This window comes from Ahaetulla prasina, chromosome 7, assembly GCF_028640845.1.
Source record: "Ahaetulla prasina isolate Xishuangbanna chromosome 7, ASM2864084v1, whole genome shotgun sequence".
In the NCBI taxonomy this organism is placed as follows: Eukaryota; Metazoa; Chordata; class Lepidosauria; order Squamata; family Colubridae; genus Ahaetulla; species Ahaetulla prasina.
The window spans coordinates 9,673,168-9,688,635 of record NC_080545.1 but is presented as its reverse complement, the minus strand read 5'-3'; the positions used below and the strand labels follow the sequence as shown (position 1 = coordinate 9,688,635).

The window sequence follows — 15,468 nt, the reverse complement described above, 5'->3', positions numbered from 1 at the left end:
CAAAATTTACATTTCACCCCTGTTGAAGGTCATATCAGTTACACTCATGTAAACTAGGGAGTGACCCTAACGGTTTGAGATCATAGGTTTTCATAACAGGGATGTTATTATTCACGATTAATGTCAGTATGATTTTTAATTTATTGTACGTCTATCGCTGGTCGATGACCGTAATTAAGTTTATATTCTATTCTATCAAGTTCATTGAAACCCAGAGATATTTTTGCATGGGCATGCTACCAGAAAAATATGATAAAAAGACCGCATATTTGATCCCGCGTATACTAACTGCAGCTAGAATTGTGTTTGCGCAACAATGGAAAAATGATGACATCCCATCTGAGGGGAATGTAATTAAAAAAACATTATATTGTGCAGAAATGGATAGATTTAACACTTGCTATTAAGGATACAGAAGAAATTGACTATTTTTTTGATATGGGACGTATTCTATCAATGGTTAGACAACAGAAATAGAAGTTAGAAAGGAGGAGATATAAATGGAATAGAGAAATGGGATAGAGGAGAATTGTTAAAGATGAGGAAGTTAAATGTTAAGTATCAATTTATTTATTTACATCAAGCATGTATTTTATGACAGATACAAGTATAAACATAATTATCAACACATGTAAAGGGTATGAATAAAAGAAAACATTAGGCCAGAGACAGTAGGCACACTGGTACGCTGATACACACCTCTTACAGACCTCTTAGGAATGGGGTGAGGTCTATAGTAGACAGTCTAAGGCAGTGGTCACCAACCAGTGATCCGTGAGAAAATTTTGGTGGTCCGCAGACAAATTATTTGTATTTTTTATACTGCACTAAATACTATTTATCTTTTTAAAAAAATAATATTAGTGGTCCTCAGGATTTAAAATTATTTATTTAGTGGTCCCTGAGGTACGAAAAGTTGGTGACCCTTGGTCTAAGATAAAAGTTTTGGGGATTTGGGGAAGAAACCAGAAAGTCAGATAGTGCATTCCAGGCGTTGACCACTCTGTTGCTGAAGTCATATTTTCTGCAATCAAGTTTGGAGCGGTTTACCATGAGTTTGTATCTATTGTGTGCTCTTGCATTGTTTTGGTTGAAGCTGAAGTATTCATTGGCTGGTAGGACATGTTATCAATGTCATTATATTATTATATTGTTATCAGAGGTGGGTTTCAGCAGGTTCTGACCAGTTCTGGAGAACCGGTAGCGGAAATTTCGAGTAGTTCGGAGAACTGGTAGTAAAAATTCTGACGGGCCCTGTCCCCATCTATTCTCTGCCTCCCAAGTCCCAGCTGATTGGGAGGAAATGGGGATTTTGCAGTAACCTTTCACTCAAGTGGGGAGAGAATGGAGATTATACAGTAACCTTCCCCTGGAGTGGGGTGGGAATGGAGATTATACAGTAACCTTCCACTCGAGTGGGGAGAAAATGGAGATTATACAGTAACCTTCCCCTGGAGTGGGGAGGGAATGGAGATTTTGCAGTATCCTTCCCCTGCCACGCCCACCAAGCCATACCACGCCCACCAAGCCTTGCCACGCCCACCAAGCCACGCCCACAGAACCCATAGTAAAAAAAATTGAAACCCACCACTGATTGTTATAGTATTAATAAGATGGTGATGACTTATTGCAACAAAGATGTATAAATGTGACTATTTAAACAATTCCACCCAAAATGCACCCTCCGGGTATTTAAGAAGAGATTGGACAACAGTTTGAAAGGAGATAGGGTTCACTGCCTGAGCAGTGGAGGGGGGGTTGGACTAGAAGACCTCCAAGGTCCCTTCCAACTCTGTTATTCTGTTTTTTAAAAAATATTGAATGTTATATAAATAAAAGGGACGCGGTGGCTCAGGGGCTAAGACACTGAGCTTGTCGATCGAAAAGTCAGCAGTTCAGTGTTTCAAATCCCTAGTGCATAACCTTTACTTTACCTTTATATAAATAAAACAAATAAAACTTGGGTTGGGGTGGGAAGGCCTTATCAGTTCTAGGTCAAAGTGGGGGTGCCTTGGGAACACCCCACCCTCCTCCAGAATCTCAGTGGTCACCAACCAGTGGTCCGTGAGAGAATTTTGGTGGTCCGCAGAAAAATTATTTGCATTTTTATATTGCACTAAATACTATTTGAAGGTGAAGGTGAAGGTTCCCCTCGCACATACATGCTAATCGTTCCCGACTCTAGGGGGCGGTGCTCATCTCCATTTCAAAGCCGAAGAGCCAGCGCTGTCCGAAGACGTTTCCGTGGTCATGTGGCCGGTATGACTCAACGCCAAAGGCGCACGGAACGCTGTTCCCTCCCCACCAAAGGTGGTCCCTTTTTTTTCTACGTGCATTTTTTACCTGCTTTCGAACTGCTAGGTTGGCAGAATCTGGGACAAGTCACGGGAGCTCACCCCGTTACACGGCAGCACTAGGGATTCGAACCGCTAAGCTGCCGACCTTTCGATCGACAAGCTCAACATCCTAGCCCCTGAGCCACCGCGTCCCTAAAGTCGGCAACGACTAGCACGTATGTGCGAAGGGAACCTTTACCTTTTTAAATACTATTTTTTTTATTTATTTATTTTTGTCGCACAATATATATAAGTATATATATATATATATATATCTTTTATATATGATTATATACAGTATCTATAAGTATATATCCCTCGATCCCTCACATCCTGGACATAAACTGTTTCAACTCCTACCCTCAAACGACGCTATAGAGCACTGCACACCAGAACAACTAGACACAAGAACAGTTTTTTCCCGAAGGCCATCACTCTGCTAAACAAATAATTCCCTCAACACTGTCAGACTATTTACTGAATCTGCACTACTATTAATCTTCTCATCGTTCCCATCACCCATCTCTTTCCACTTATGACTGTATGACTATAACTTGTTGCTGGCAATCCTTATGATTTATATTGATATATTGATCATCAATTGTGTTGTAAATGTTGTGCCTTGATGAACGTATCTTTTCTTTTATGTACACTGAGAGCATATGCACCAAGACAAATTCCTTGGGTGTCCAATCACACTTGGCCAATAAAATTCTATTCATCTAATTATATACAGTATATATATTATATACAGTATATATAAGTATATATATCTTTATCTTTTTAAAAACTTCATATTAGTGGCCCGTGGGATTTAAAATGATGAATTCAGTGGGTCCCTGAGGTCGTGAAAGGTTGGGGACCCCCTTGCTCCAGATAGTACTGTGACTTCTTTACCTCGTAGATATCCGGGATGGCATACTTCTGGAAGTAGACCCTCAAAGTGGGGTCCCCATTCCGAAGAACCGGCATGACGAGTCCTCGGGGGGGGGGGGCTCCTTAGCGCTGCCCACCCACCGGCTGGAACCAGCTGGGAAGGCGGGCGGGCGACCCCCCCCCCGCCCCCACCTCGCTTCTAACGGCCTCCGCTGTCGGGTTCCCCCCCCCGCACTCCTCCCCCGCAGCCGCGGAAGACACGCGTCTCTCTCTCTCTGTCTCTCTGCGGCGCACGTGTGAACGCGTGCAATCCAGTCCCAGGCATCCGGATCGGAACGGGAGAGGGTCTTTTTTAGGGAAGCAGGCAAAAAAACAAACAAACCCTGATCAAGGGGGTTTCATCCATGGGGAAGGATCTCCCACCCCCTGCCCAAAAAAACCCCCCAAAACTAGCCCTTCCTCCGCAATTGTCAAAAAAAACTCCGCCAGTCGTCCGTCGGGATCCACCCAAGTGGGGATCCGCGGGATCCACCCTCCTCCTCGGAGGTGGAGCCCGGCTGACCCGCGTGCAGCGGAAGGTGTCGCGTTCCCACGTGCTGCAAAGCCTTTCCCCATCCTTTTTTTTTTTTTAATCGCGTGTCGTGGCTTGGCCATGAAGGAACCGGGCGGTTGGACGTTGCGGGTCGGCTTGGTGGGCTTGGCGGCGGCGGCGGGGGTCGCCTACGGTCTTTACCGGGCGACTTCCAGGCGGAGCGGCGGAGCCTCCCCGCGGCCGAGGGGCTTGGAAGGGGGAGAAGTTTCGGGGTCTCCCGGGTTCTCCAGCAGCCCCCACCCGGCATCTTTGAGAGGGTTCCCGCAAGGTCAGATGTTCCCCCCTTTCCCTGTTTGGTGCCCCCCCTTTTTTTGGGGGGGATCCACGTGTTTTAATAATAGCAATAATAATTAACGGAGTTGGAAGGGACCTTGGAGGTCATCTAGTTCAGCCCCCTTCTTCACGCAGGCGACCTATCCTAGGGATTCGAACCGCCGGACTGTGTTTTAATAATCGTAATAATAACAGTAACGGAGTTGGAAGGGACCTTGGAGGTCATCTAGTCCAACCCCCTCTGCTCACTCAGGCGACCTATCCTAGGGATTCGAACCGCCGGACTGTGTTTTAATAATCGTAATAATAACAGCAGCAACGGAGTTGGAAGGGACCTTGGAGGTCATCTAGTCCAACCCCCTCTGCTCACTCAGGCGACCTATCCTAGGGATTCGAACCGCCGGACTGCGTTTTAGTAATAGTAATAATAACAGTAATGGATTTAGAAGGGACCTTGGAGGTCATCTAGTTCAGCCCCCTTCTTCACGCAGGCGACCTATCCTAGGGATTCGAACCGCCGGACTGTGTTTTAATAATCGTAATAATAACAGTAACGGAGTTGGAAGGGACCTTGGAGGTCATCTAGTCCAACCCCCCTCTTCACGCAGGCGACCTATCCTAGGGATTCGAACCGCCGGACTGTGTTTTAATAATCGTAATAATAACAGTAACGGAGTTGGAAGGGACCTTGGAGGTCATCTAGTCCAACCCCCTCTGCTCACTCAGGCGACCTATCCTAGGGATTCGAACCGCCGGACTGTGTTTTAGTAATAGTAATAATAACAGTAATGGATTTAGAAGGGACCTTGGAGGTCATCTAGTCCAGCCCTCTGTTCACGAGGCAACCTAGGGATTCAACCGCCGGACTGTGTTTTAATAATAGCAATAATAATTAACGGAGTTGGAAGGACCTTGGAGGTCATCTAGTTCAGCCCCTTCTTCACGCAGGCGACCTATCCTAGGGATTCAACCCACTAACTATGTTTTAGTAATAGTAATAATAACAGCAGCAACGGAGTTGGAAGGACCTTGGAGGTCATCTAGTCCAGCCCCTCTGTTCACGCAGGCAACCTAGGGATTCGAACCCACGAACTATGTTTTAGTAATAGTAATAATAACAGTAATGGAATTGGAAGGGACCATTACTGTTATTATTACTATTACGCAGGCGACCTACACTAGGCATTCGAACCCCCGACCTTTCTGATGGACCAGCTCAGCGTCTTAGCCACTGAGCCATGCCACTTTTGCCTTTGGGTTTTCCCATGGGAATTCGGCTGCGCAGATTAGTCCTCGACTTAGGACCACAATGGAGCTCAACCTTTTTCTGGGGCTAAGTTTGGTTAACAGCAATCCTGTTATTTTACATTTATTTTATTTATTGATTTTGTCACAACAGTATATATAAGCATGAGCATGAAGGAACTAGTATATAAGCATATATATGAGTATAAGTATGAAATAACTATATAAATTGGATATAATGAAAGGAAACAGTAGGACAGGAATGGTAGGCACGCTGGTGCTCTTATGCAGGCCCCTTACAGACCTCTTAGGAATGGGGTGAGGTCAATAGTAGGCAGTTTTTGGTTGAAGTTTTTGGGATTTTGAGAAGAGACCACAGAGTCAGGTAGTGAGTTCCAAGCATTAACAACTCTGTTACTGAAGTCATATTTTCTGCAATCAAGATTGAAGCGGTTAACATTAAATTTAAATCTATTGTTTGCTCTTTTATTGTTGCGATTGAAGCTGAAGTAGTCTTCAACAGGAAGGACATTGCATTAGATGATTCTATGCGTTAAACACAGGTCCTGTCAAAGGCGGCGGAGTTCTAAGTTTTCTAAACCCCAGATTTCAAGTCTGGTGGTATAAGGTATTTTGTTGATTTCAGAGGAGTGGAGAACTCTTCTTGTAAAATATTTCTGGACACGTTCAGTTGTATTGATGTCTGAAATGAGGTATGGGTTCCAGACAGGCGAGCTGTATTCAAGAATTGGTCTAGCAAATGTTTTGTAAGCTCTGGTTAGTAGTGTAGTGTTTCTGGAGAAGAAGCTAAGTAAGATTAGGTTAACAACTCTTAATGCCTTTTTTGCGATGTAGTTGCAGTGGGCTTTGGCACTTAGATCATTGGATATGAAGACTCCAAGGTCTTTGACTGGGGTCATCTGTAAGGTAATTAACCAACAGCAGTGATTCGCTTAACAGCTGCGGGAATAAAGGTCGCTTAATCCAGGTCCCACTTAGCTTAGCTGCAGAAATGTGGGGCTCAATGGTCATAAATGGAGAATTACTGGCATTTCTGGGTGAGGAGCAGGAACCAAAACAACCATTAGGTGTAATATTTATTTTCTAACATTAGGGGGCAGTGATGGTTCAAAATCCACCCATGGCGTTCTTGAGGCCTGTCACATTAAGAGTCTTCTTCATCTGCTGGAGTCTACAGAGGATTCTTTGCTTCAAGAACAGATCTTGGTTACCCTGAGCAACAGCGCGGCCTTCTCTGTCAATCAAGTAAGGGCTGTTCTTTTGTTTCCATTCCACCATAGAAAAAGAAGCCAATGCTGTAATAAAGCCAAACAAGGCTGCTTTAAGACTGTGTGGACTTCAACTCCCAGCATTCCTCAGCCACCCTGGCTGAGGAATTCTGGGAGTTGAAGTCCACAAGTTGCCAAGTTTAGAATAGAATAGAACAGAACTTTATTGGCCAAGTGTGATTGGACACACAAGGAATTTATTATCTAATTTAATAATTAGGTAATAAATTATTTTATTTATTAATTTATAGATAATTTATTATCTAATTATCCTTCAGAGGATAATTAGAACTGCAGAAAAAATAATTGCTACCAACCTGCCTTCCATTAAAGACCTGTATACTGCACGAATCAAGAAGAGGGCTGTGAAAATATTTACAGATCCCTCACATCCTGGACATAAACTGTTTCAACTCCTACCATCAAAACTACACTATAGAGCATTGCACACAAGAACAGTTTTTTCCCAAAGGCCATCACTCTGCTAAACAAATAATTCCCTCAACAATGTCAAACTATTTACTAAATCTACACTACTATTAATCTTCTCATCGTTTTCATCACCAATCTCTTTCCACTTATGACTGTATGACTGTAACTTTTTGTTGCTATCATTAAGGGTTAAATTGCAACCTATGACCATCGTTTGTGTTGTAAATGTTGTACCTTTGATGAAGGTTTTTTTTTTCTTTTTCTTTTCTTTTATGTACACTGAGACCATATGCACCAAAACAAATTCCTTGTGTGTACATTCACACTTGGCCAATAAAATTCTATTCTATTCTATTATCTTGGTGCATATGCTCTCAATGTACATAAAAGAAAAGATACCTTCATCAAGGTACAACACTTACAACCCCTGTTCTTCCCCTTCGTGAAATGAGTTTTTTGGGACTTTAGGAATTAAGATGCTTATATATGAAGTTTTCCTATTTGTTTAATTTGTAGGATATCATTCGGAATTTAGGTGGCCTCTCTCTGATTGGAAAAATGCTTTCAGTTCCCGTCACCAATGTAAGACAGAAAGCACTTAATGCACTCAATAACTTGAGTATGAATACTAAAAATCAAGAGGAACTAAAGGTAAGCTTAAAATAACACTGTGTATAGTGAAAATGCATATGAACAAAGTTTCTAAAGAATTTAATGCAGCGGAAGTACTGGTTTTATTCTTACGTGTGATATAGATCAGTTGGATATTATTCAGCATCATAACATAACATAATATCAGAGTTGGAAGGGACCTTGGAGGTCTTCTAGTCCAACCCCCTGCCCAGGCAGGAAACCCTACACCATTTCAGACAAATGGGTATCCAACATTTCCTTAAAAATTTCCAGTGTTGGAGCATTCACAACTTCTGGAGGCAAGTTGTTCCACTTATTGATTGTTCTCACTGTCAGGAAATTTCTCCTTAGTTCTAAGTTGCTTCTCTCCTTGATTCATTTCCACCCATTGCTTCTTGTCCTGCCCTCAGGTGCTTTGGAGAATAGCTTGACTCCCTCTTCTTTGTGGCAGCCCCTGAGATATTGGAACACTGCTATCAGGTCTCCCCTACTCCTTCTTTTCATTAAACTAGACATACCCAGTTCCTGCAACCGTTCTTCATATGTTTTAGCCTCCAATCCCCTAATCATCTTCATTGCTCTTCTCTGCACTCTTTCTAGAGTCTCCACATCTTTTTTTACAACGTGGCAACCAAAACTGGGTTCAGGATTCCAAGTGTGGCCTTGACTGTATGTATGATGATTAAAAATAGTTTATAAGCTGTCTTTTAGTTCACAACACTCAGGAGACTTAATAGGGATTAGAAGAGTTATCCACAGCGCACAGTGACCTCAAAATGAGGTGTGTAAATGAAAGTAAGACAGGAAACAAGAGATGGAAACTAATCAAGGAGAAGAGCAACCTACAACTAAGGAGAACCTTCCTGACAATGAGAACAATTTACCGCAAACTCTTCCCGACACAATTGCTCTCTCCAGTGAATTCCCCCACATTGACGTGGCCAAAGTAAATGGGGCTTTGTAGTAACGTATTGGTAAATGTGTTGTTGTGTTTACGTTCTATCCCTCTTAGATCTATATTACCAAAGTGTGTGAGGAAGTTGAAGCATCTTCCATAAACTCCGAATTGCAGATGGCCGGCCTTCGATTTTTAACCAACATGTCTGTGACAAATAACTATCATGACATGATGACTAGCTTCATACCCAATTTTCTGCACTTGCTATTTGATGGAAACGAAAGGACTCAGGTAAGTCCCCTGTTTTATCATTAAATAAATGAAGGAAACATTCAGTATTTAGCCTTTTAGGTTAATTCTTTAATTTACTAACCAAATTACTTTAACCTAATTAATTACTCTGAAACTAAACATAGGTAGTCCTTGACTTATGATCACAATTGAGCCCCAAATTTCTGTTGCTAAGCAAGACATTCGTTTAGTGAGTTTGCAGTTCTTAAATTAGTAACCCGGTTGTTAAGTGAATCTGGTTTCCCCATTGAATTTGCTTGTCAGAAGGTCGTAAAAGAGGATCACAGGGCCCTGGGACACTGCAACCATCATTTGAACACATGGCTATGGGGATGCTAAAGGTAAAGGTAAAGGTTCCCCTCGCACATATGTGCTAGTTGTTCCCAACTCTAGGGGACGGTGCTCATCTCCATTTCAAAGCCGAAGAGCCAGCGCTGCCTGAAGACGTCTCTGTGGTCATGTGGCCAGCATGACTCAACACCAAAGGTGCATGGAACACTGTTCCCTTCCCACCAAAGATGGTCCCTATTTTTTCTACTTGCATTTTTGACGTGCTTTCGAACTGCTAGATTGGCAGAAGCTGGGACAAGTCACGGAAGCTCACCCCATTATGTGGCACTAGGGATTCAAACCACTGAACTGCCGACCTTTCGATCGATAAGTTTCAATCGACTAAGACTAGTCTTAGTCTTAGTCGATTGATTGATTAGGGGACTGGAGGCTAAAACATAAGAAGAACGGTTGCAGGAACTCGGTATGTCTAGTTTAATGAAAAGAAGGACTAGGGGAGACATGATAGCAGTCTTCCAATATCTCAGGGGATGCCCCAAAGAAGAGAAAGTCAAGCAATTCTCCAAAGCACCTGAGGGCAGGACAAGAAGCAATGGGTGGAAACGAATCAAGGAGAGAAGCAACTTAGAACTAAGGAGAAATTTCCTGACAGTTAGAACAATCAATAAGTGGAACAACTTGCCTGCAGAAGTTGTGAATGCTCCAACAGTGGAAGTTTTTAAGGAAATGTTGGATAGCCATTTGTCTGAAATGGTGTAGGGTTTCCTGCCTGGGCAGGGGGTTGGACTAGAAGACCTCCAAGGTCCCTTCCAACTCTGTTATTATGTTAGGTTATGTTAAGACAAGTTTTAGCCACTCAGCCACCACGTCCCATTTTTCACATTTATGCTACAAAGGCATAAATGTGAAAAATGGCCATAAGCCACTTTTTTTTCCAGTAACTTTGAATGGTCACTAAACAAACTGTTGTAAGTCAAGGATTACCTGTAGTAGAAAATGGTTTTGCCTGTTTTTTTTTTTTCGTGACATGGAATAAATGTTAAAAATGAGAATGGAGTGTAACTATTTGACCTTTCCAAATTTAAATAAAACCTCAGTCAAATGTAAACTGGCAGATCATTTAAACGTGAATATAGGTCGTCCTTGACTACAAATGAGCCTAATTTTTTTTTCTGGCTGAGCAGGACAGTTGTTGAGTGAGTTTTGCTCCATTTTACAACCTTTCTAGCAGCAGTTGTTAAGTGAATCACCGCAGGTGTTAAGTTGTACTGCGAACATCAACAATACAGTTGCCGAGCATGTGAATTTTGATCCCGTGAGCATCGGGATACTGCAAATGGCTGTAAGCGTGTGAAACTGTCATGTCGCTTTTTCTAGCGTTGTTGTAACTTTGACCTGTCACTAAGTGAACCGTTGTAAGTTGAGGACTATCTGTACCTCCTCCTTCAATGCAGCCCAGGCAAACCATGTTCTAAACTATATATTACTTTTAAATCCTAGCTGTCCATCAAATATACTTCTATCTCATATTAATTTGTTAGACGAGTCAGAGAAACCATTGGTGAAATCCAAATTTTTTTGGATTTGTGGACGTGGCTTGGCAGGCATGGCAGAGGAAGGATACTGCAAAATCTCCATTCCCACCCCACTCCAGGGGAAGGATACTGCAAAATCTCCATTCCCACCCCACTCTGGGGCCAGTGAGAGGTGGTATTTGCCAGTTCTCTGAACTGCTCAAAATTTCCGCTACCGGTTCGCTAGAACCTGTCACAACCTGCTGGATTTCACCCCTGAGAGAAACCCTTTTCAATGTTACAGGTTCAAGTCTTAAAAGTCCTTGTGAACTTATCAGCAAACCCAGTTATGACAGAACGTCTACTTAATTCACAGGTAAATCTGCTTTTATCCTTCTTGTTTGACTGTTTCCTTCACTCATTTATTTTATTTCTTATACTATGAATCCCTTCTAATTTTGAAGGAAAACATGTGTCCCTTTGTTACATAGCCACTGTGTGTACCTATATCGTTGTAAACTTTATTTATAGCGCTTGTCAATTTTAAGGGCATTAACTTTAAAAAAAGCAATAGTTCCCGTTTACAATTGCTGGAAGTATTTAAGCGACATTAGCATTTTGGGTTTGAAATGAAATAGAAGTTATCCAGGAAACTGCATTCTAGAATCCAGAATTATTATTATTTTTTGAAGCATGTATAAACCAATGCATTTTCAGAAATTATCCTTCCTGATGTGACTCAGAATAGAATAGAATAGAATAGAATAGAATAGAATAGAACAGAACAGAACAGAACAGAACAGAACAGAATAGAAAATATGGAAAGGAATGGAATGGAATGGAATGGAATGGAGTGAAATAGAATAGAATAGATTTTTTTATTGGCCAAGTGTGATTGGACACACAAGGAATTTGTCTTGGTGCATATGCTCTCAGTGTACATAAAAGAAAAGATACGTTCATCAAAAAATTGATGATAATTGGCTATTAACTCATTGGGAACATTCAAAGCAGTGTATTACTCTTATCTACTCAGTGTTAATTTTATGAAATAAATAAATTTGCGCTGTTTCTTTAAACTTAAACCACCAGTGAACATAGTTTACATTTTTTTTTCCATGTCGTTCCAGGCGCCCCTTCTCCTATCTCTGTTCGACAGCTGCATAAACAAAGATATTTTGCTCAGAGTCCTTGTGTTTGCCGCAAACTTGACAAAGTCCATGACCCACGACAAGGGTTCCGCTATCCACAATCTGTACAACGAAGATTCAGTTTTTTCTACTCTCTCTGTCAATCCCCTCTATACTCAAAAACTGGCGTCTCTGTTGCATCATGACGATGCGGAAGTTAAAGAACAAGTGGCCAAGCTAATAATGCAGCAGGGCTGAGCTCGGAGGTCCATCTCGAATCCGTCTGTCGTCAAAATCCTGAGCGGCTTAAAAAGATACATCGATGACGACCTCCGATGACTATTTTATTGATCCGTGTAAAGCAGGGGTGTCCAAAGTTTTTTTGGTGAGGGCCAAATACAGAAAAATAAGCAAAGGCCCGGGCCACACCATTGAACGGGGGGGGGGGGGAAGGGGAGGGCTAAGTTTTTTTCATACCAGTTCTGTGGGTGTGGCTTATTTTGGGGTGTGGCTGAGGAACTCTGGGAATTGAAGTCCACAAGTCTTAAAGAGACCAAGTTTGGACACCCCTGATCTTGGCTTTTGTTTTGTATTTGGTACGAACTTGAAACTCCCTTCATTATTCCCTGCCCAAGGGGTGGAGGCGCGAGGAGCCTCGTCAGGCAGCCTGAGGAAGGCGAGGGTAGAACTGCTGGGGTCAGGCACGGCCAGCAGCCTCTTTCCCGCTCGCCACCTCCTCCGCCCCCTCCCTTCATTATTCCCCGCCCATGGGGAGGAGCCGCGAGCCTCGCAGCGAACCACCGGGCAAGTACTGGGAGGCGGCCGAAAAGGGCCATATTCAATTATACTTTCAGAATTTGCTGCGGGCCAATAAAAACTGACCCGCGGGCCGCAGTTTGGACACCCCTGGTGTAAAGTTTCCTCATTTTTAAATGGAGAACTGTCTAATCCCGGACATTACCTGCTGCCTCTGTCTTTGTATTGCCCCCATCTCTGGAAGTAAAAAAAAGAAGGTCCAGGAAAGACCAGCGCATCGACCCTGAAATAATCTGGAATGTCAGGACGACATTTGGAGGTTCGTTCTCCGAGCTTGTGGGTTGTTTCATTATCAGACTAAGTAACATTTTCAGCAAAATTTAGGGAATTATTTATATATCTTCCTCTAGTCCAGGGATGGCTAACCTTTTTCGGACTGAGTGCCCAAAGCACGTGCGCGAATGTGCCCGAACCACCAAAATGCAATGTGCATGCAGCCCCTGTCCATGCGCCCCGCCTCCATGCATGCACATGCGGCTCCCGCACATGCCCTGTCCCATCACAATTGCATGCGCGGGCCCCCGCATGCGCCCTGCCCCCCGCACACATGCATGGCAGAGACCTGAAGACCAGCTGGCCGGCGGGAGACGCGTGTGTGCATACGCAGTGCAGCTGAACTGGGGCGGCGTCTCACGTGCCATCAGAGAGGGCGCTGCGTGCCACCTTCGGCACGTGTTCCAGAGCTTCGCCATCACAGCTCTAGTCACATCTATCCAACCCACCAGAGCGGGGAGGCAGGGAATGTTAGGGGTCACTTCTGCTAAGAAGGACCATTTAGTGAGACCAAGAAGAAGGGTCTTCTCTGTGGTGGCTCCCTTTCTCCTCTGTAGAACAGGGATAGTCAACCTTTTTATACCTACCGCCCACTTTTGTATCTCTGTTAGTAATAAAATTTTCTAACCTCCCACCAGTTCCACAGTAATGCGCCGTGTATCGTCGTCTGCACATGCCTCTCGCGCATCGTGGATTGGGTTTGTGGGGGGGCGCCGGCTACCCGCTCTGCTTGTCTGTTACAGCTGGGTGGTGGGGGAGATGCGCGAGCTATTCTGGGACGAGGGTCTTTTGTTTGCGGTCGCACTATAGCGCCATTTAGTTTCACTTACGTAACGTGGACTAAACTTATGCGCGGGCGATACAAATAGTATATTTTCAAAAATTTAAATTGTCACGGGGAATTTTATGAAAACCTAATGAAAATATTTTTTAATAATGCTATGAAATTTTTTTTAAAAGTCAATTAAATTAAAAAAAAAAGGAAAGTGCTTCAGTATCGGACAAAACCCCTGCCGCCCACCATGAAAGCTGGAACGCCCACTAGTGGGCGGTAGGGACCAGGTTGACTACCATTGCTGTAGAACGTCGTCCCTGTCAGGTTCCGGACAGGCGCTTGGAAAAAAGATTTCTGGGTGTAGCGGTCTTTATCCGGCTCTCCGGCACGTTCCAACAATCAATCGCAGTGAAGAAAAATAGTCAGCGCTATCGCGCAGTGCTCCCCTCCACCTTTTAATGTCTCCCGTGCTCCACCCGTGACTCCACCCCCAGCCACGCCCCCAACACGCTTTCAGCCAATAACACAGCCAATACACCGCCCCTAATCCATCCCACTCCTCCTCTGACGGCTGGGTCAGGGAAGTCCGTATCAAGCGTGCCTCTGCAGCTTTGCCAAAGTTCTGTCAGAGTTCTCAGGGCAGGCAGGAGACCAGGATGTGACTTCAGCAATCCAATTTAGACTTTGCCTGACTCAAAGAATGCCAGAAAGCAGATCCTTTATATAGGCCATGGGGTGTGGCTCCATGACTCAGCACTTATCCAGACCTGCCCCCCCCTTCCTTTTGCTGACGTCGCCTCTCCACTCTCCGGAAGCATGGGTCCCTCCAGCCTCCAGCTGCCGGTAATTCCAGCTCGTGACTGGCTTCACACTCCCCAGGCTCACATGCTGTGGGGGAGGGGCCCAGCTGCTCTGTTTGTCCGGGCATGGTGCCAGTACTGGGGGCTGGAGGCATGTCAGGCCATTTGTCTTGCTCGGTCTGTCCGGGCATGGTGCCAGTACTGGGGGCTGGAGGCATGCCAGGACATTCTTCTGCACTATCAGCATGCGGCAGGAGACGAGAGGGGCCTGGCTGCGGAGAGGGGGGCGAGCGAGGCACAACACTGGCTGGCTTAGTTCCTTATACAAGTCAAGACTCAGCAAAGCCTCCGCAGTTTGGCCCTGTCGGCTGTTCAGTAGCCCCGCCTCCGGGGAACATGGCAGCAGCCCCAGTGATAGCGTGGCCCGGATGAATCCACAATCGGTGTTGAACCCATATGCGAGTCACCTGGCCCCGCCTGAATGACAGCCTCGAGTATCATCGAGTCAGGGCTGACAGTCCCTACAGATATAAGACTGAACCTTACTTTGACACCAAGATCTGATTTTGAAAACAGCCCAAGGGCCCCAGAGTGGGATGGAGCCAGCGGTGGGCTGCTGCCGGTTGTAACAGCTGGTCCGCCCAGCACCAAAAATATGACCCCACGCTCGTTCTGCGCATGTGGGTGGCCTCCGTGCGGCTTCAAAAACACGGCGATATAGGATGGGATAGAGCTGGGATGGGTGGGCGGGCCCACCACTGGTCATAATTACCGGTTCGCCCGAACCGGCAGCAGCCCACCTCTAGATGGAGCCCATCAAATGGCTCATATAATTGTTGTCACCAGGTGGTTGTTGTTGGTGGGGTTATTATTTTGTTTTTGTATTGGGCTTTTAGCTTTGTAAATTGTAAATAGCCTTCGTAAGACCACACTTGGATTACTGCATCGTTTTGGTCTCCACGATGTAAAAAAGATGTGGAGAATCTAGAAAGAGTGCAGAGAAG

General features: G+C 44.5%; 2 protein-coding genes across 2 annotated transcripts in view; one reads left to right on the top strand and one right to left on the bottom strand.

Moving 5' to 3' along the window:
* Positions 1-3,308, bottom strand: part of FBXL13 (F-box and leucine rich repeat protein 13) — a 97,926-nt gene extending 94,618 nt beyond the window's left edge. Inside the window, exon 1 of the mRNA XM_058190493.1 lies at positions 3,234-3,308. Within this exon, the coding sequence (XP_058046476.1) occupies positions 3,234-3,308 (75 nt within the window). The remainder of the gene's footprint in view (positions 1-3,233) is intronic.
* A 483-nt stretch (positions 3,309-3,791) lies between these two features.
* Positions 3,792-13,521, top strand: ARMC10 (armadillo repeat containing 10). Its single transcript, XM_058191438.1, has 6 exons — positions 3,792-4,072; positions 6,437-6,588; positions 7,560-7,694; positions 8,689-8,865; positions 10,975-11,046; positions 11,801-13,521. The coding sequence occupies exons 1-6, from the start codon at positions 3,865-3,867 to the stop codon at positions 12,056-12,058; spliced, it is 1,002 nt and encodes a 333-aa protein (XP_058047421.1). The 5' UTR covers positions 3,792-3,864; the 3' UTR covers positions 12,059-13,521.
* The last annotated feature ends 1,947 nt before the right edge of the window (positions 13,522-15,468 follow it).

Coding starts and splice junctions, on each gene's coding strand:
- ARMC10 (XM_058191438.1), top strand. CDS start 3,865: ATGAAGGAACCGGGCGGTTGGACGTTGCGGGTCGGCTTGGTGGGCTTG. Junction 6,589..7,559: donor CGGCCTTCTCTGTCAATCAA/GTAAGGGCTGTT, acceptor TTTAATTTGTAG/GATATCATTCGGAATTTAGG. Junction 11,047..11,800: donor AACGTCTACTTAATTCACAG/GTAAATCTGCTT, acceptor ATGTCGTTCCAG/GCGCCCCTTCTCCTATCTCT.